This window comes from Hetaerina americana, unplaced genomic scaffold (assembly GCF_022747635.1).
Source record: "Hetaerina americana unplaced genomic scaffold, ioHetAmer1.1.p SCAF_4, whole genome shotgun sequence".
Taxonomy (NCBI): domain Eukaryota; kingdom Metazoa; phylum Arthropoda; class Insecta; order Odonata; family Calopterygidae; genus Hetaerina; species Hetaerina americana.
In genome coordinates this window covers 42,386,439-42,408,073 of record NW_027286985.1, presented here as the reverse complement: position 1 = coordinate 42,408,073, position 21,635 = coordinate 42,386,439, and the positions used below count along the sequence as shown (strand labels likewise).

Genomic DNA, 21,635 nt, shown 5'->3' with positions numbered 1-21,635 from the left:
TGTGGAAATGGTAGCGAGGAACCCGGCGCCCGGTTCTATTACAAGGTCCGTTCTAAAAATAAGTAGGATAAATCCGTGAAAATATAATTGAAGATCAAGGTAAAGTTTACTAAAATCCTTCAAAATAGCACCCTTTTGCATCGATAAACCTATACCAGCGCCTCTGCCAGTTGCCATTCGCGTCCTTGAAGGTGTCGACGGGAGCTTCGTTCATGCACCTCGTCACGGTCTCTTTTTATTCTTGGGACAAAAATAAGTCCGGTGGGGCCATATCGGGGCTATAGGGCGGCTGGGGCAGCGTTGACATCGTGTGTTTGGCCAAGTACTCGGTCAAGAGGAGGGCGGTGTTGGACGAAGCATTGTCGTGGTGCAGCCTCCAGTTGGTAAAGGTCTCATTCCTGACGCGTTGAATTCTAGTCCGCAACCTTTCGAGGAATTCCGTTCACCGTCTGTCTCTGACGCACAAACTCTGTCAATAACGCCTTTTGAGCCGAAACGATAAGATGTAAAAAGACTACTTATTTTTGGGATAGACCTTGTTGAGAATGACGCCAAGAAGTCGCGCAATCGTACTTCCCCGGCGACGTTCGGCGTATGAAGGCACTTGGTGTGCTCTTCACATCATGGCACCCAAGTTGTGGTTGGCGTAGAAAATTTGAAAAATTTGGTCACCACAGGAATTTGAACACAGTTCCTCAAGTTGGGAAGTTAGCACATTGGCAACCGCACCGACCCGATTTAACCGCAGTGCCAGCAACGGAGCTATAAAACTTCCAAGTAGGGACCATTTTTATGCATGGCAGACACAGATTACACAATTTCAAAGCTATACATTTACTTACATCTCCTAACAAAGTATAACTTGGTATCCGAAATCAATGCCATTAAATCTTAAATTCTGTATATTTTATTCCTCCCTTCTTCTGTCTAACTTGACTATCCTATTCTTACCCCTTCCTTGCTTGTTTACGTTCTCCACTCAATCATAATCATCAAGCTTTCTGTCTACTGGTGAGCCTCACAATATATTTAGTATTTTATATGATAAATTCCTTAGGTCCGCCCAATTCACTCTATCAAACGCCTTCTAAAAATCCGCGAAACAAAAAATACGAAATCCTGATTGAAGTCTACAAGACATAGTTTGAAGGATTTTGAAATGCGTTCGTGAAGAGGAATGGCCAAAACAAAAGGAATTAAAGGAAAATAAACGACGAAGCACTTGGGATCGTGGATGATGAGAGGATGTTGCTGTAGGAAATTAACGAATAAATTTTGAGTAAGCAATATAGAGAGAGGATGGGACAAAGATTACTTTGTTGGGCAGAAAGTAAGGAATTAAAAAAATATTTGGAATGAAAAATTGATTTACTGTAAATGTGATTCTAGCTTATGATGTTTGGCGTGTTAGACGGTAGGTTTAGAATAGTGCCAGGACTTAGGCCGCGGGTCCATCAAAAATCCACCTTTAAAGGTAGACAAATATTAATGATAAGAATACCATTTCTATGAGAGCTATTTTAAAAAATTTGCTGGAAGCTGTCTTATTAGCGTGTCATTTGAAATTCACTCGAATCTTTTCGATATATCTTTGAGACGAGATTAGCGAATTTAATTGTATTATGGAAATGTGGTCATAAATCGTTGATTAATGGCCATTGTCAATATCGCATCATCCGTAGATCGAGGGGAGTTAGCGAGTTTTCTCGGGCGGTGAGTAATATTCTCGAGGTGGGCACCACATTTGTAAAATTGACGACCATTTAATCTCCATTGCATAACTTGAAAGTCTCGTACAGCCATTGCCTGGAGAACCTCTCGTGAGAGGTCCTCGGTTATTTTAAGAAAACAGACTGACACAAAAATAATTTTATGCAACAGGTTGGGGAATGAAACGTTCCAACTTCTTAAGTGAAGTTATGATTTTTATGCCTCCAAAGAGTCTGCAGAAAATGCCGTTACAGTAACCCCAAAAGAGAAAAATGAGAGAAATTTTTAAAGTGAAAATATCATTAGCTCAAGTCGTGATAATATTTCTAGTTGCAGATATTTTACTTGCGATATGTTTCTTGCCATTGAGTAGCCTGTTATGATGTGCCATCTTCAGTATTAGAGAGATTCCCCCGTGAGACGTCACGCGAAGCGTTATTCGTATTACTTGTTATATTCACGCTAGTGAAATTAAAATGAAGGTTTACGGCATTCACGGGTAACAAAAACGACCATGGCTTCGCTAATAGAACCATCTTGGAAAGTACACGCGGTGAGAAGACCATGTTGGATTATCAAATATCATTGTGAATTGTGCCGCTGCTTCAATCTCATGAACATAAATATAACATCTTCAATGTCATGAGGCTTGTTAATGAAACGAGAACTGATTTAGCTATCCCCGCTCAGGCGTTACGGAGAGCCAATCCTCCCCTCGTCACGGTACGTCACGGTAGGCAGGTTATTCGACCCCTCCACCCTTAACCCCGTAAATGCTCGACGTCACGCGCGGACAGCACCGTCTCTCCCTCTCTTTCCCCCCTCCGAATGACCACAGAGGGGGAAGGGGTTCCCAGAGTGGCGGTCGGGCAAGAGTTGTGTCCCCGAGGCATCACGTGGTATTCGGCGGGCGCCTTGGTCCACGGAGGAGGAACGAGGATGCTGCGGCCTTGACAACCAAAGCGACGGGTGTGGCGGTGGAGGGGAGGGGCGACTAAAAATTGAAAGTTACCTCCCCTCCGAAAGCTCTCCCCCCCCTCCCCACACCCCCGCGTTTCCGGGCTTCGTCTAAATTATTCCCTCTCGACTGCTGTGCCGTGATTGGGTCGGAAGTCGAGGCTCAACCGGAGATCTCTTTCGCAATGAATGTGAGATGAAATCTGGTCTATATTCATCAGTTCAGTTCTGGGGATGGAAATATCGGAAAGCCTACATAACACTATGCATATAATCGGCCAAGTCAAAGTTTTTTACGGCTTCAGTCTTTGATCATTTTCCTACATAATTAGATGGATTTGTGAAATTTTTTCAATGGAATTAATCTGATTTAAAGTTAGGTGCCAAAAACTTAAACTTACACTTCAGCCGTATCCATTGCATGTGTAAGTATGTATATAGATATAATACCCTGTGAGCCGGTCAGTTATTCAGATGTCAGAATACCAACCTCTAATTGTATACAACCCAAAGGAATTTTACTGACAGCTGTAGTTATTAGGGGAGACGACCGGCAGTTGACGTAATTTGCGCCATTTGGGATAGGTGGGTACTTTGATACAGGTAAAGTGTCGAGGGAATGGGAGAAGGGAGGAAGGAAATCCGACGTCCGCATTAGTCTACTCTTAACTAAATTTGCAAAAGGGACCACAATTTAAAATCCCATCCGTCGGGCAGCGCATTCCACTTTAAAAGCTTTCCACATCTCACCCCAAGAGCATCTGGATATCTCCGTAAAATTCTGTCACTTTCGGGGTTCGAACGTGGGCTCGTAGGTGGGATTTACTTTTGTGGTTCACAATTTTTCCCGGTGTGTTACAGCCGAATCATCTAGAATTAGCCAACAATAGGCTGAACAGGAAAAGGGGGAACTTACAATAGTCATCTACATATATAGATTTACGACGATATTTTGATGTTAAAATATTCTAGGATTTGTAAAAAGGAAACCTCGTGGTTTCCGATATGTTTAGAAGCAAATTTGGTGCGCGGTTAAATGGGAATTAGAAAGTAGAGATAATACGATAAAAGATGAAACTTTCAGAAAGATTTCACTTCGAGATTGTCAATAATAGTGATAAATCCGTACTCTAGCCGCCCAATTACAAGTACAGGAAAACAAATGAAGTACAAACAGTTAAATATGATGCAGAGTCTAGAATTGATAGTATTTAGAACTCATTCTTACATCTGATTGTACGCGAAGTAAACAAAAAATATTTTAACGGTGTTCGATGTGATGTGATTGTACCGTTCCATAAAGACGGGGAAAATTCCTTCTGTTGTCTAGCCAATAATGATGTCATGTATGAAGATGGCAGCCACATTGGTGGTTTTCTCCTATACTACGAGAAGGCTGACGGGATAGACAGAAGTGGGTCGAGGGAAAAGTAGATTAGGATGTCACGTCACACCATTTTCGAGTAAATGAGTTCGTCTTGGTGCATCAGTACACTAACATATAAGGCCTGATACAAAATTAACGACACTAACTCTATAACTTTTGTACTTACGGAATGGATATGATTGGTTCACAATAGGGCCTCTTTTAATCCACACACGAATGCATACCTTTCTTCCACTGCTTGAAATATTCCTGCTGGTCGTTTTCTGTCAGGCTCCGCAGAAGGTCCGTCCTTCTTATTTGTTCTTCTCCCACCGTTACAAGCGAATTTTTATCGGCCACCTTATTTTCGGGAATAGGAAAATTTGCACGGTGCTAAATAAGGAGAATATGGAGAATGTCCAATCGTAGTGATGTTTTATTACTGGCAAAATGTTACTTGACTGATGAAGAATTGAGGGCAGGCGCATTTTCCTTGTTCCAACTCATGTTCTTGACACCTGTTCTTCAACAGCTCACTTCCTACATACCTGTTCATGCAATTTTCCAAATCTTGTTATAATATTGTTGGTTAACTGTTTGGTCTCGGGAAAACATTCGTTATTCGACCACTGCTATTCCCAGACTGACCTATAGCTTTATGTGCTAGTTGTATGAGTTCCGATAAAAGATCAAGATGAATTTCTCAACGTTTTGGGCAGGATTTGGTAAACTATGATCGAAGATGCAATGGGTTCTCAAGCCCTACAAGTCCGTTTCCGAGATTCGGAATTACGTCGGTGATTTGTCAGGAAAATAAAAATAAAACGGGAAAACTAACGAAAAATCGTTTTTATTTAAATTTCAATTCAGACGTATTGATAAATATTCATGGTTTTCATTTGCTTATTTGAAAGGTAAAATGAAAACAGTAGATAAATTAAATTCGTGCGATCTTAATAGTGTTCAATCATACTAATATGCAAAGTAAAATTTCTGTTATTATTGAAATGCTTCAGAAATATAGAATGCTCGATGGTAGAATTTTTAACAATGAAATTTGTTGCAATTGTATTTTGTTGATGATGGGTTCGTCCAATTATACCATCGGTTGAAATATTTTATAGTTCAGCTTACCATTAGGATCTTTTCATTTCTCTTTTTGAAACTCTCGATCGTATTGAGGAAGGTTCAATAGCATCTCTGGATAAACATTTCCTAAAAAGTGTTGTCTTTTTAATTAAGGAGAATTTCCCTACTTATTTCCTAGACGATCATATAATGGTGAAAATAACCATGGTGAAATAGCCAAAATTAATAGGGCATTAGAATATAAATGTGGTAAGTGTAGAATGAAGATCAATGCAAGCAAAATAAAGGTTTTAAAATTGTCATTGAGTAAGGCCAAGTTAAGCTTCAAATTTGTAGGTCAGGAGCTAGAGCAGGAAGAAAGTATTACCTACAGGTATCTTGTGGGTTTTAAGGACCAAGATGGTCGGGACATGTATAACATTCGGTGATTTCCCGGCGCACGATTGCGGTGAAGTTTAATCCCTGGTAGCTGAAATCCTGACCCCCGGGTCAGGATTTCAACTACCAGGGATAAAAGAAGAAGAATTGTGTGGGGCAAAGAAGCTTTCATTAGGAGAGAGTTGGCAACATGAACGTTAAGTAAGGATATTAAGAACATATAGGTGAAAACACTGACATTGAGAGTGGTTTTGTCGACGTTTAAGATAGAGTATGAGAGGAAAACGATGAAAAAGGTGTATTGTACAGAAAGCAAAAGAAACGAGGTGGTTCTAGGCCTAGTGGGGGAGGAGAAGGGATTGTTGGGATAAGTCCAAAGGAGGCAGGAAAGAAGGATGCCAACAAACGTTTCGATTGGCGATGAGATGTTGCAAATTGTGATAAAGGGGAGAATTTTAGGCAAGCGGGGAGGGGATCAGAAAAAGATGGGCGTGTTGGATGAAATGGTGAGGGGAAGAAAGATAAGGGTATTGAAGAAGATTTTATTGGATAGCTGGGTGTCAGGTTTTGTCTTGTTTAGGCGAGGCTATGTAACGGAGGCGTATTGAGTCTTAATGCAATGATGAATGGTATCAGTAAGTCTGGCAATGTATATCACACCCTGTGAATCACACCTGGCCAAGTACTGCCTTCCAGTCGTGAAAATGATGGGATAAACAAACAAAATAAGATGGAAGAAACTGTCTTTGCCCTTGAGCATTATTTCAGAAGGGATACTAGCGTGCGAATTTCACATTTTGGAGCCATAGGAGACGTTTCTATTCCCAATGCCGGCTTAAGTTTCCCAGGATGGTCTTATATCCATGAAATCACGAAGTTTGATTTGAACCCAGTCGACGGCTGAGCCCCCTAATCCTTGGGGATTTGAGGTTCTATCATTTCCCCGATAATCAGCGGTTTTCGCGGAAATAACCGCTCATTTTCTAATATCGCGCGTAAAATTTTATATTTCACGAAACACGCATCTTGGAGAAGTCTAGGGTGGTTTCAAAATCTCTTCAAGGGTTTCAACTCCCCGGTTCCGTGTGCCAGCAAATCGTTTTATTGTTATTGCTAAAATAATCTATTCTTACCGTAATTACTCTCTATCAGTAGCTAATATAGGGTAATGTTTACTTAAGTTTTGAAACTTCAGTCAAATTATGGTGTAGTTGTGTCACCATGTAAAATTGGTCCAATTTTCCAAAAGACTAAACATTTCTTGGGGGAATTTTATTGCTCTCATTAATTATGGTTTGCTTTCAAAGCTGTCAAATATCAGTCCACTCCTGTCAAATTTATAAATTATGATGTTATTTCTTTAGAATTCAGAAAACCGGAGGAAATGCCATGACAGTTAATTTAACGGAGTCATCCAGCGATAGGCACTAAAATTGCAGGGATTTTACAGTGTAAACATCATTCACTTTGAGTGGGATTTGAGCAATTAATTTGTTTGACTGTTATGTAGGGTATATCGCTTTGGACCACCTCTGCCAATGATCACTTCTAATTTCTTTGGTGTAACAAAGATGCAGATTACTACTGGGGTAATCAAAGTAGTGTAGAAATTTTGTCGTGGAGTGCATTTGTCTATATTTCCTACTGTCACCAGAGTTAGACTGACAATTAGATGTACTGATTCGTGAATATGCATACCTAAAGATGGCCAATAGGTATTATGCCCGAGGCCCGGGCCCGGAATGGCGTTGCGACCCCACCTATGCAAGCCCCCACCAATTCCCATCATCCCGGGAGGGGATAAATTTTTCACGGTTCAAGCAGACGATCGGGATCCGCATCCCACGGGGTCCAGCTCCCCCCACGTGGTCGTAGTGATTTAATTAACGTGTGGGTCACCATCAAAGAGAGCGAGGGTGGGGAAGGACAAAGATTTCACCTTGGGCTTCACGGATGGGGCTAATGAATCACGATTCCCGAATGGGCGTAACCCTAACCTTCTCCCCCCCCCTCGCCACCTCCCTTTCGGCCACCGCCCCCTTTCGCGTGGAATGGGGAGGAGCAACGCCCGACCCAAACGATGCATCACTGGAAGGGATGAGATCCCCGCTCGTTCCACCCCGCTTTTTTGCTGGCTGTGTCGTGACGATCCGCAGGGTGATCCATCTGCATCTAGGTTCTGAGTTACAGCTTCCACGAGGGCGCGTGGCAGATATGTCGGGGGAAGTTACCAGCTATTAGCGCAATCGGTGATTATCTGGTATTATTTTATTTTCGGGAAGTTTAACTGTCGCGTACTTGATTGTTCCTGCTGTTGTGATTACGAACCGGGCAAGGGAAAATAGGGTTCTGATACCTGTCCGGAGGATGTAGTGGGCAGGCCTCTGGGATGCTACCCAGAAGCTCCGCGTTTCTTTCCGGCTGGCGCCTCTGATCACCCAGAGCTAATCTCAAGTTGAGTGGTTTTCAGGGTACCAGATCTTCATGGAATACACAGGCGCCAGTAAATAAGAACTACCCTCCCAATCCTAGTGCGTAAATGTAATTCGCCGTATAGGAGGCCTTAGTATTACATATCTCCACTCACAGATATGAAATTAACCCTCTAGTTGATCACAGTGGTGTTTTACAGCTGTCTGTTAGGCTGTAAATCTCCTTCTATTTCTCGTGGTCAGTCATACTAGTGTAATTCTGTGCTGGAACCGTTTCTTTTGTTTCAGCTTTAAACACATGGGTTTCGTGTTTATCTAGTAGTTTGTTCAAGCCCCATATTAATAGCCGCCTTCCATCTCTGGGAGCATATGTCTTGTCCGTCAAAATTGCCCATGTGAGATCTCAGCGCAGTGAGTTCCTGAAGTTTCTTTCGAGTTAAAAATCACTCGGGAAAATTCTGACGCAAGATTAGAGGCCCCCAGAGCAGAAGAACGGCTATTACTAAGGGATTCATTCGTGTATGCAATCCACGTGCTTGGACTCATTCCTCCTTCCTCCCCTAGGGAAGGCGTTCGACATCACGTATGTGCGGCTGTGGTTCTACTCACCGAGGCCGGAGAGCTTCGCCATCTACAAGAGAACGTCAGAGAACAGCGAGTGGGAGCCTTACCAGTTTTACAGGTGAGCCGAGTGCTTTTAATTTACCCCTTGCCCCCCGGTCACCACTCGATCGAGAGGCGAATGTTCCGTTGTCATTCCAAGGCCGCGTGAATGTTACTACTGCAGAGATGCGCGCTTCCGAATTTACACGCACTCCGAAGACCTTCGTGATGTTCCCATCTGTGCTGTGAATGGCTATGTATGCTTTCAAAACAAGTGTAATTGGATGTGGTTCAGGTGGGTAATGGCTCTCTGCTGTGAGCGGTAATGGCTACGAATTAGTGGTGATGAAAGAAACTCGAATTCTTAAATGGGTGGATTTCTTAAAAAACCCCAGTTAACCGAAACCAGCGGACTTCAGAACCTAGAACACGGTTCTAGAATTTGAATGCCCCTGAGTAGAATATGTTTAGCGTTGGAGAACACAGGCACTCATGAGTAAAACCCGGTTAACCGATGGCAGGACTCAGGTACCTGGGTCAATTGGCCCGTTCATCGTCACCCACAGCTAAACAGCCCTGGATGGGGTGGATCTTGCCTTCCTCTATTATATGACTCCATTCCAATCTTTTTCTTGGCTTTTCCCTCCATCTCGCATTTCTCATTGCCCTCAGGTATTCTTCAACATCCTGCAGCCAGCGCTTCTGTGATATTCCTCTCTTCCTGACCTCTTCCATCTTGCTTTTGAGTAGTCTTTTTGGCATTTTGTGTTCATCGATTCTTTCTATATGGCCCAGCGAGTCCAGATTTACGGTCACTTTGAGAATACCAATACCATCTTAATAATTCATTCATATACCAGTTTTTTGTGATTCTCCATATCAGCCCTTCTCTAACCGGAGCATACATTCTCTTAATTATTTTCCTGTCAAATCTGCAAAGTTTCTCTTAATAATTCTTGGATCAGACCCACGTCTTTGCTCCATATGTTACAAAAGTCTTATGAGGGTCCCATTTATTTTCCTTGGCAATAAATATGATTATTTCCCTCCTAAGAGGATCTAAAACTCGAGTGTACGGTCAAAAAATCGCGTAACTCGATTGGAGAACTCAGGCACCTGGGTAGAGAACCAGGTTATGAGGTTATACGTAGTATAGCTCTAGTACCTGGGTGTAGGCCTCGGGTACCAGAGGTTGAAAGACAGACAGGGAACTCCGGTTTCTATGTATATACCCGTCAACCAGAGCAAATGGTTACAGGGTACTAGTATTTCAAAATTCGAACCTCCCTAGTTTCAAAAGCACTATCTGCTATGAATCCTTGAAACTCGGTCGAACGTTTACATTGGGAATATCTCGGTTCAAGCGTACTGAACTCCTGGTTCCCGCTCCCTTGTCTATTTCAGCCATTTAAATGACATATCAATGGCCCTTCAAGTTAAAACTACTGATTTAGAAGATGCCAATTCGTTTGAATTGCGGGCCTATTTAAATAAATTACGAGATCCCATTTAAATAAAGCTCAGTTACGTTTCTCAGTATTATGTCCCAAGCGTGCTTTCTTCCAAAGGAAGGCGTATTCTGCGTAGTTTCCCGTAGTTCTTGCCTCGGTGGCGGCGGGGCAACTGCCAATCCAAGGGTCGTGGGTTCCATTCCCGCTTGGGTGAGTTTTCCTCCATTGGGTGGGATTGGGCGTTCCTATTCGTATCCATTGTTGTCACTGTTAATAGTCCGATTTAAAGGCCAAAAAGTGCTGTTCTCGGACTAACGCTACATAAATAGAAAGAAATATTAATTGCAGTTAATCCCTAAAGTGGGTAACCTCTCACTAAAAAGATGGCCAAAATTTTTGATAATTTTACTTTTTTGGCGTCGATCTGGAATAACGTTTGAAGAAACATTACGGGCTCTAAAGAGTGAAATGAATAGAAAAATGGTGGAAACTCACCAATTGCACGCGGAGTGTGTTTTGATTTCCGGTAAAGAACATAAATCCATGTCGAAGAGGTTTGATTTAAAATATATTTTCATGGACAAAAGTGTTTCTATGCTCAAAACTATGTAGTTTTACGGCTATAATAAGAAATGTATGGCTAGGCAATTTGTTTTTTGAGAAAAGTTTTGGACCGTAGATTGGAGATTTTTGCGGTTTGGTTACGAATAAATATCAGACGGGTTGAAGAGCGTAAATTTTCGGGAAAAATTTGACGAAGATTATAAGATGTGTTTGGAGGAGCTATTGAGAGGGCACCTGGATATTAGGAAGTGGTTTTAAAAGAGCGGCGCAATGTACGGCGAGTGGCGGAGAATCATGATTCTCAAAATTGTAAAAGGGTGTTAGAAACGAGGGACAGAAGAACGGAGTATTAGGGATGCAAACGTTTCGAAACATTTTGAATTTTCCTTCATTCCTTGCATTTTCGAATCCTCTTCTCCTTAAATGTTCAAAAATCTAACATTGCACAGTATACTTCTGATTCGTTTCCCATGAACCCCTTCATTCACTCCATTTATCGAACCTCGAGGAAGATTCCCTCCATCCTTGTGAACTTTATTCCTCATCTGCAGCACATTAATACCCTATCACTTTCAAATTGTTCTCTTGAATTGCTCCCATTGTCCTGAAGTGCATCCTGTCCTGAAAATTACATCGAATGAAATGTATGGTCAGTGGCGTCCTCCATAATTGTAAAAAAAAACAATACTTGTATGTGTTTTAATGATAATTCCATTTTATTGATAGAAGAATATTCGAGTTGCAAATGAATGTATGTTGATTTTTTCGTAAATCATTTTTAATCCTCATGTAAACTGACTTGTTGATTGAGGAAGAACATTAGCAATAACAGTTCAACGGATTACAGTTATGCTTTTATGAATTACATGCACCAAGGGGATATTTTAACATGCTTAATCATTAACACTTTTCTGCCATAAACAATCGTAAATCTTTAATGAATTGGTGTCGATTCTCGGCTGCCTAAATTACTGACGGAGAATTTATGGTTTCAGTAAAGGTGATTTGATAACCTGACATGCTTTTTAGTTAAACTACAAAATAATGAACTTCGATCTATCTTTCGGTAATTTCGTCCTCTAGCTTCCCATTTCTCCGTAGGCGTAGACACATTTATGGTAGTAGTCCGGAAATTTAGAATCGTCATTTCAATACGTGTACGTTGAAATATGTGAATAAGTGACCATTCAGCTGTGCGTATGTATCTAAACTGGGAGAGGGCTCAGTATAAGGGGCTAGTTAACAAAAAGATAGTTTGGCAATATAAACGGGGTGATAGGGAAGGGTTCCAGACCTTTTTAAGGGAAAAGTATTCGCAATGGGTAAGTGGTGGACAGAATGTAGAAGAAATCTGGAAAACATTTAAGGGGATAATGGAGGAGGGATTAAATAAATTTGTCCCGAAAAAAATTCTTAAAGAAAATACTGATCCAGAGTTCTACAACCGCAAAATTAGATCCTTGAAGAAAAAACTGAGAGTGATTCACAAAAAACGGAACGAGAGCTCGGAATGGCTCATAATTTACAAAAAATTAGTTCGTGAATTAAATAGAGAAAAGAAAATAGCCAAAGATAGTTTTCTACAGAAAATAATCGGGATAGATAATGGAAATAAATTTTACAAGTACCTCCGGAGGAGGAAAGACATCAGGGAAAACATAACAGCTTTAAAAAAAGAGGATGGGACACTAATCGTTGATGATACGGAAAAGGCTAATACGTTTAACAATTGGTATGCAAGTGTATTTAAGGTTATGGTAAATAAAAAGGATCCTGTAGATTCATATCTGAGTCAACAAGGAGGCGAAAAAATATTAAATACCAAAAGTATTAAAACGACCAGCGCCGAAATTTATAAAAAAATTATGAAAATGAGGGCAAATAAATCAAAAGGGCCAGATGGTATCTCAATTGACTTGCTTAAATTGGGCGGTAGTGTAGTTTCAAATTATATAAATCATTTATTCAATGTTACCTTAAACAATAATGCCCTGCCAAATGATTGGAAGGAGGCATATGTTACGCCAATTTTCAAAGGAGGAGATAAGGCACTAGTTGATAATTATAGACCGGTAAGCTTGACATCAGTTGTATGCAAGCTATTAGAAAAGATAATGGCTGATTATCTCTGGGACTTGTGGGAGAGTGAGAATTGGTTGTATAGTCGCCAATACGGTTTTAGAAAAGGGCACTCTTGCGAAACTCAGCTATTAGGGTTCTGCCAAGAAATGTTCGACTCTATGGATGCGGGAATAGAGGTGGATGCTATAATAGTCGACCTGTCAAAAGCCTTTGACAAAGTTGACCACGATCTCTTAATGCTTAAGATGGGCCAATTGCCACTACACACAGATGGAAGAGTAATCTCTTGGGTCAGAAATTTCATGGAAGGTCGAACACAAAGGGTCAAATTAGGAGAAGTGTATTCTGAAAAAGCAAGGGTAACATCGGGAGTCCCACAAGGAAGCGTACTTGGCCCGCTCTTGTTTTTAATATATATAAATGATCTCCCAATAAATATTAATTCTCAGATAAGACTTTTTGCAGACGACTGTATTATCTACAGGAAAGTCGAAAATGACAGAGACCGTGACAAACTTCAAAGGGACATTAATAAAATGGCAGATTGGGTGACAAAAAATGGGATGGATATTAATGTTAACAAATGCAAATCAATCACTTTTAGCAATAAGGTAATTGAAACAATAGGGAATATAAATTCTCAGAAAATGTCATTCCTAGAAGTGATACTGTCAAATACTTAGGTGTATATTTAACTAAGGACTTAGGGTGGGGGCTAAATGTGGAGTGCATCTATAAGAAAGCTTTCAAAACTCTTCATTGGGTAATGAGAAACCTCAAAGGGAGCGTTAGAGCAACCAAGGAGAAGGCTTATCAGACCCTAGTAAGGCCAATTTTAGAGTACGCTTCTCTTGTATGGGACCCTCATGAAGAAGGTCATATTAAAAAACTGGAAAAGGTGCAAAGAAAGGCTGCCCGATATGTACTGGGGAAGCATGGGAGGATGGAGAGTGTGTCTGACATGCTAGAAACGCTGGGCTGGGAACCTCTAGAATCTAGAAGAAAAGTAAGCAGACTTTGTGGAATGTTCCGAATTTTGAAGGGGGAGAAAGCTTGGGCAGATCTTAGGAAAGAGGCGGGGAACCCAAATTTTATAGGCAGAAATGATCACAAATTTAAGATAAAATGCCGGGCACAGAGAACAAATAAAAAAAAATTTTCTTTTCTAAATAGAACAATTGTTGAGTGGAACACTTTACCTGCAAAAATATTCGAGCCCTTTCCTAACAGAGTGTATACTTTTAAGAATAGATGTAAGGCATATATGTAATAATTTGATTGATGTGTGGTGTATGGTATTATATGTAATAGCTTAATTTTTTTTTTAAATTTATCTTTTTTTTTCTTGCTGATAAATGGTTGTAAATGGGATGGGGATTCACTTGTTTTGTTAAAGAGATTTGTGTTTTGAAGTCTAGTTTTATGTATTATCTTTTGCAATTATTTGGGACTTGTGTGCCACCTGACAATGTCTATCAGCACATGTGTATTTTTAATAATAATAATATGTAGGCTTGATACATACAGGTACTAGAACTATAAAGCTAAATGATCGAACCTAAATGGATTTTCATAACTAATACTCTTTGAGAGATTCGTTAATTTAGGAGAAATATTTATTCGCAAAATTCACCATTCTCGTAAACCTTTTGGATAGTTATAATATCTCGTATGTGTTTAATTAAAAATTCAAGGGGTCTTTGTGTGTATATCTTGGTGCGTTATTATCGAAAAAATCGCTTATAAGCTTCCATTTAATTAATTAAAGGAGTCAGCCTTTAACTGATTTCATTAAAATCACGAGAACGAATAACAGCATAAAAACAAAATTTTCTTTGGGTTTTTTTCTCATTAAGTTAAAATAATTGGCGGGATGTGATTTTTATAAAGATTTATGCGCGCAAAAGTGATTCCTTCAATAAAATCATTTGATGGCTACTGCCTGGAAAGCTTGCTCAGGAAAATTTTGGCAATCAGGGAAACGTTTAAGACGAATTAGATGTGCTCAGTAGGATAGGATTTCTATTTACCCATTATTAGCACTTAGCTTCCGGGATATTCCGGACTAAATGGTGTTTCTACGAAATATTCTAAGTGAAGTGGAAAAGAATTTCTCATCTGCATTTGTTGGTCATATTTCATTTATGTGAGTCCGTTCGGTACTATTGAAAAATCTCTTTTAAACATTCGCTGGTTATTTACTTTTTTCAGATTCAGAAAACAATAGGTGATGGATGAAAGGATAAAATTTTCTCACGTGGGAAGAAAATACATCGCGATTATTTTTTCTTGTTTCTTCCATCATTGAATGCTCGCGTCACTGACTGCTTGCTTTTCCCTTCTCCGATCATTTATGCGATCGATATATGTAGTTGTTCAACTCTCCTAGGAGAATCTAAGGAATTGAAGTATGCAATAGATGCTATCAAACAGTATAATTATGGAATGAATCTCAATTACCACCATAGGAAATTATTTATTTCCAATACGTATTATCCTAATAATTTCATGAACTTCTCCAGTTTTTTGTTTAGCTACAAAAAGAACGGTTACTCGTGAAACAAAGAAGGAGTTTTTGTTATCACGATTGGTCCAGAGATTGTGTTGGCTGGAATACTAATGACGCATTAGGTCAGTAATTTTAGAAAGCACTCTCCTTGTGGATGGCAATTCATCGACGTAAGAGAGATTCGTCTCGTGTTATATCTTTGTTGCCCCAAGTCCCGATCAAAGTTATTATTTCAATATTTATTCTCGCTGTTATACGTAGATGCAGCGATTCTAATCGCAAAAATTGCGTTCTCCTCCTCTAATCCTTGTTGTTCATTATTGACAAAACAACGTTAACATAACATTAGCGACGTTTCAATGTGGGTATCTGGAATTGTGCATTAACATGAAATTTTTACACTGGATTTATTTGCCTTTTGCATTCGATTGACGTTTAAAAACAGATATTTCTTCACTCAATTCCATAAAATATTAATATTTCTGATATTTTCGAAGTAATTGTAAAAATTTTTATTGAATTTTCCTGAAATTTTTCGAATACTCACCGCGTTCCCTCAGGACGCATCCTTCGGGCTCCGTTTAGTTTAGCTGTAATCCGCAGAAAGAGCGCAGCGTGGCGTGGGTAGTAGCGTCGTGGTGGCCATTTTAAAAACTAAGTAAGTCGCTCACCACGAGGCTGGTAGAGGCGGGCTCTTCGTATACTAATTTTTACCAGTCAGTTTAGGGACCATCTTTTGACGATAGGTGTTATAATATTTATAGTCTCAATTCATGAAATTTTTTAAAATCGTGAATTATCTATTATTTTAATTAATAATGTCCATTTAAATCAATTCCACAGGAGAAACAGTATTATTTGTGAAATGTATCCTCTAATATTTAAAAATTGTCTTGAGTAATCGTAAGTAATTTATCCATTATTTTACAGAGAACTTACTTTTATTTAAACCAAAATTCCTATACATAAATATTGTAGCTTTTCACATTTTATAATGTGCCTAACTATTTTCCGTTCATCCCATAATTCCTGATTTTGCTATTTAATATTTATGACCTATTTCATCCTATGATTCCAAAACTAGAGCATGCTGGATATGAACGTCATCCTTCAACTAAGCAATACTAGACGTATATTTTTCTTTATTCATACTGATGTTCAGGGGTTCACTTCGGTAAACCGATTCAAAGGCGGAGCAATTGCGAATATCAAGATTGGCCTACAGATTGCACCGATTATTATTTCCATTATTTTTTACTGAAACTTTTCTGTTAATATCCTATACGTCATAGAATGGAAACTATACACTGTACTAATGACGTTGAATGAAGTAAAATAAAAGGAGAGAACCGAGACTTCGAAAAATTTGTTATACGCTGTTGATATTGGTTGAATTCAACCTCAAAGTAGGCAGTTAAAAGTATTGCCATTTATAAAAATTAAGTTCACGTCTAGCTGCCTTTTTTCCTGTAGAACTTCAACTAGAAATTATTTCTCAATTGCATTTGATTTTAAATCAAATGAATTTATAGCAATACCAAAGAGTGAATAGTTACACATTTATGATAAGGAACGTCAGAACTGTTACTAATAATTATACCTACATTGTTAAAAACTTGATATGGAGCGGCATCGTAAAAGTCCTAAGAATTTATTGTACGAATTTTAATTTAATGCTGTTGTCATCCAAATGTGTACAGTACGTTTGGTATAAATTATATTGATTAACTGCGGCATTGCGTCAGCGGTAGCCGTTGCCAATTAAATAATGTTCAGTTATCCTTCGTCTGCTTCTGATGGTAAAAACCTGATCCATGAAAGTGATTATTTACTCTAAGGAAGAGGATGATGATGATAGGGGCTAGTTCTGGTTAATAGGGGGATGAATAAGACACTTCACACAGATTTTTGCGTGATAATCACAATTTTGCGGCTTAATTCACGGACCTAACCGCCCGCTAACACGTCTCATGACCAATTATTCTGTTAACAACGTGTTATGTGGTACTCAATGAAATTTTCTATAAATCTGAGAGTGCCCTTAACGTTTTGCGAACATCTTCTGTGATAATTGTAACAGCTAACTGTTACTTCCGGAAGAGCTATAAATGGAGTTCCGTGATGTTTTTGACCTTCCTTTAAAATGGATTTTCTCCCCTCTATAAACATTTAAAACCATCTTCTAGTTGTGCTATCGGAGAGAGCAGGCCCTTCACGAGCCTTCTGTCTATGCATTAAGGCAAAAGTGAATTTTCAATCCAGCGTATTGCTCATCTCGTGTTACTTTCATCTTGGCCAATATGTATTTTTGGACGTACGATGAACTAATGCAATTATCATAACCATATGAGGGATTTTCCGTGATGAGCGACCTCTATACTTCGATGGCAAGGATAGTTACGTCCAGTGTATATGATAGTAGACAAAATTGAAACTCTTGTAGAGATTAATTCTCTAGTCTCGCATTTTCCAGCCACATTTTTTTTAAATTAGGCAAGAGAATTTTAATTTATTCACGATAATTTCTCCTCTAATTTGGTAAATCGAAGTAATACTTTTTTTCTTTCACCGCGGAAAAAACCATGGAGTACTTGGACCATGATTATGCAATTGAATAGTTTTAATTTGCCGTGAAAATAAATCACCCTGCAGCCTATGTTATTTAATAACCCGAAAGAATTAAAAGAAAAGAATTGTATCATATATTGTAAATTTAATAGCATTCTATTTCCACTTCATAAAAGAGGATATCTTTCCGCACCGATCAGGTGCTATAAGTTCTTTCCTTCTATCTAAACGCGGGATAAAAATTGTGACTAAGAATTTTCAAATAATAAATTGATGCGTTTTTTTGTGGGATACATCTAAATCTTAAATCAAAATAGTAGACCTCAAGTGGGAAAATTCATATCTTTCAGAGCTTTCAGTTTATGAATGCAAAATGTGCCATTTGGAATTATGGTACCATCTTGAGATTTTTTAATTTTTGTTGATTAAGACATGGATTAGACTTTACATATGTATAATTTTTTACCATTAATTATTTTTTTAATGATAAAATTATGGATTGGCCTTTGCATATCTATTTTGTTGGCATAAAAGAGTTGAAGAACGTAAAATTCAGCAGCCTCAACTCATTTGCACTTCAAATCTTGATTTCTTTTGCTGTTGTTGTTTCAAGCGATGATTTCATCATCAAGCGATCCTCACCTTTTCGCTTAATTGCTATCCAGGATCAACTTTCATCTAAATCTTAATTTTGCAAGGAGAAACGGCCGTCAGCAGAGATCAAACCCGCGTTTAAGTAACAAACACCCGGTGATTGTGAATGACCTTGATGTCAAGGGTCTGAAGATTTATGCGTGACTTGAATCGCCTTGTCTAGACGGTGTTTTCAGAGGGAGGAAGCTTTGGCAATTATTTTGAAAGAGTTAAAAGAGTTTTCCTTTTTTTTCGAAAATTGCCCGTCACTTAAAATTCATTCGTTCGAGGGGAAGGATTACGGGCTAAAATAAAATTTTCATTGTTTTAATTGTCTGACACATTTACTACAGCACAAAGGCAACAAGAAGCCATTGACATAAAACGAAGAAATTCAGAACGCCACACAATATATTTAGTGATAAAACTCGCTGGTAAGCCATACGCTACAGCTATGTTATATGATATCCATTCATCCCCATTTCGTGCAAAAATATTTTGAGAATATGAGGCTCTAATTAATTTTTTATTCGTGTTCTACAACTTATTTTGAAATAGCACTTAATTCCCAAGTTTTTTAAACTATTATATTTTAATTTTTCATCCCCAAAAATTAATTAAAATACTTTAAGCAAAGGTTCTGTTCCGTTCACACTATTGCAAAATTTATATAAGTTATCGTATAATTGCATTCGTTCATAGAGACAGCATTTATTTCTGAGCCATCGAACCACAATTCTTCCGGTGGTATTTCTCCACAGCTGTAAGAGCATGCATAAAATCTTGGATTTTCTAAGTCAATTTCTAGAATGAAAATTAGCAAGTTAAAGTCCTATGTTATCGTATTCATTAGATAGCTTCATTTGCGTTACAAATTAGAGGTAATATTATCAACATGACATATATTTGACATCTCTAGGCAACCCCTTAAGCCTTTTAACTAAGGTGAAGATCACTCTGCCCCCTGGTATCTGAAAGGTCGTGAATTTCTCAGACTACTTGTATGGCGTGGCACACGTAACCATGTTCTTAGGAGGGCATCAATTTTAATCCATCTGATGGGGTCCAGTTTTTGAAGTGCAATAATCTTCTGTTTGTCACCACTCTTACTTAGCCCCTATTTTAAATTCAAAAATTAAAATTAAAGCTTTGCTCCATTGCCCCATTATTTCATGATGTAGATAGACATGTACGCATATAACTTTATCGTATGTTTTTGCATGTGTAAAAATATATTTATATATGAGTTCATATTTATACATAAAGGGGCTGGTGTTTCTATTATCTTCGCCAAAAGGCCATCTTGCAGGATATTTCGCGGAAGTAGATTCATCTCTGGGTATGTGCATCCTACAGCACTTATTCATTGACTGTAAAAGAACGCCACTCTGCATTCTCATACCATTTTTAGAAATCTATTTCACAATTTCACATCTTTAATTATGGATTTCCATTTGATAACTTAATAAAAAAATGGCCAAATTGAAAAAAAAATCCATTAATCAGATACTTCATAAGTGAGACATTAATGGATCTCAATGACCTTTTATGAGAAATTCCAAAGAAACTGCGGGAGGTCCCAGTCAAGGCGAATGATTTTTACGCTCTGAAATTGTTACCTTTTATGAGGTTGAAGATTGGGAGAGTTGTTGGAAGAGGACAAACAAGGTCTTTCGGATTTTCCTCTACACTTTTCTATCTGTTCTGTCAACAGTTGTATAGGGATCCCGTCTGGTTTCTTCAGGTCAAAAGGGATCTCGGGTTCTTGAACCTAGAGGAAATTATTACGGGGTCTTGCGGCCCACAACTAAGCACTACACCGTTGAAACGGGTGCTCACATCTTCAGTGGTGATTGATGTCTAATAGACACGAGGCAATTAACAGCGAATAAATCAATTCACTGTAAGTGTAAGAGAGGTTTGAAGGAGAAGCTTAAAGTAAGCTTAGTCGAAGTACTACAGTTAAACTAGAAGGACTAAATCTAAGGCTATAGACAAAAGGCTAACACGGGTTCGTTCCCTAAGATTGGATAAAAATATGCGTACGCTAAAACGCGCATGGTATGTTATTTTTCTTGAAATGACATTTTTAAATGTTATAATATATTTATGATAATTTTGTCCTTGTTTTGTACCTGCACTTTGTTTTTACAACAAATTGATATTGTGGCCTCCTAGGTCGCTTTATGTAGGCCTTTGAATTGATCGATTTAGATTTCAAAGGATATATTTATTCATTCCTAATTCTTCTGTCTGCATAGAATTATATTACATAAATATGAGTAATCATAGTAAGTGTTCATGGAAATGAATTCTTTGCTAAGCAGCATGTCTCTGATTCGTCGGTTTTCTCTCCCCTTTGAGCACGCGCTCGCCAAAAATGCATCGAGATGACTTCTGATTTGAAGAGACCTGCTTGAATGCTTACTTAACTGCCTAACGAAGACCTACATGCAAGAAATCCTGAGAGACCTTATTCAGTATCACTCCATGGAAGTCCTCACTCTAGTTGAAAGGCAGTTTGACGATCCCTTCAGGCAGGGTTGTTCCTTTCATCTCTTCCCGCCCCCACCCCCTACCTTTCCCTCACCACACCACTTGGTGTTCTGTCAGTTGGAATCGGATTTGCCAATTATCTTACCCAAGGTAGCCTAAAATTTGATTTATTTCAAAACACCGATGCATTTTTAATAAAATGCTAAACTTATATGTAGCACAAAAACTCGTTGCTTTAACATTCGTGTGAACTAAAGCAAAGTTCCTCCATGATGAACATCTACAAATGAAAGAGCGTCAGGTAAAAGATTAGGTACGCATCCGCATAGATGTACATTATGAGACAACCGTTTTGTCGATGTCTTCAAGTCTAAAGAGCTGCTATGTATCGATCGAAAATCCAAGGAACCGCCAAACAAATTAAATGGAAAAGACAGTTACGCTCTTCCAAGAAGTTAAAATGGGATGCTCGTCAATAAAAAACCGTTCAACCGATCAGAACGCATGTGATATGACAGAAGTTTTACCGAAGACGTAGAGAAATGAGCCTTGACCTGCAGACGCCAGCTGCTACGTTGGCCTAAACTTTCACGAGGAAAGTTCGAATTTTCCTTTTCCAATTCTAAATCATTTTCGCGTCAACTTAAAAATGTGCTTGTGCTTTTTAATATTCAGTTTGAATGCAACCGACGCGTTGCTCATTTTATTATCATGCAACAAACTCTACGAATGATGAGTATCTCTTAAATTACACTTTAAATGCGTTCATGCAAATAATGGTTCGCGTAAATAAACGC

The 21,635-nt window shown here is 38.8% G+C and overlaps 1 protein-coding gene across 1 annotated transcript in view; it reads left to right on the top strand.

Moving 5' to 3' along the window:
* Window positions 1–21,635, top strand: part of LanB2 (laminin subunit gamma-1) — a 332,757-nt gene that overhangs the window by 156,769 nt on the left and 154,353 nt on the right. Inside the window, exon 3 of the mRNA XM_071589758.1 lies at window positions 8,497–8,614. Coding sequence (XP_071445859.1) covers window positions 8,497–8,614 — 118 coding nt within the window. The remainder of the gene's footprint in view (window positions 1–8,496; window positions 8,615–21,635) is intronic.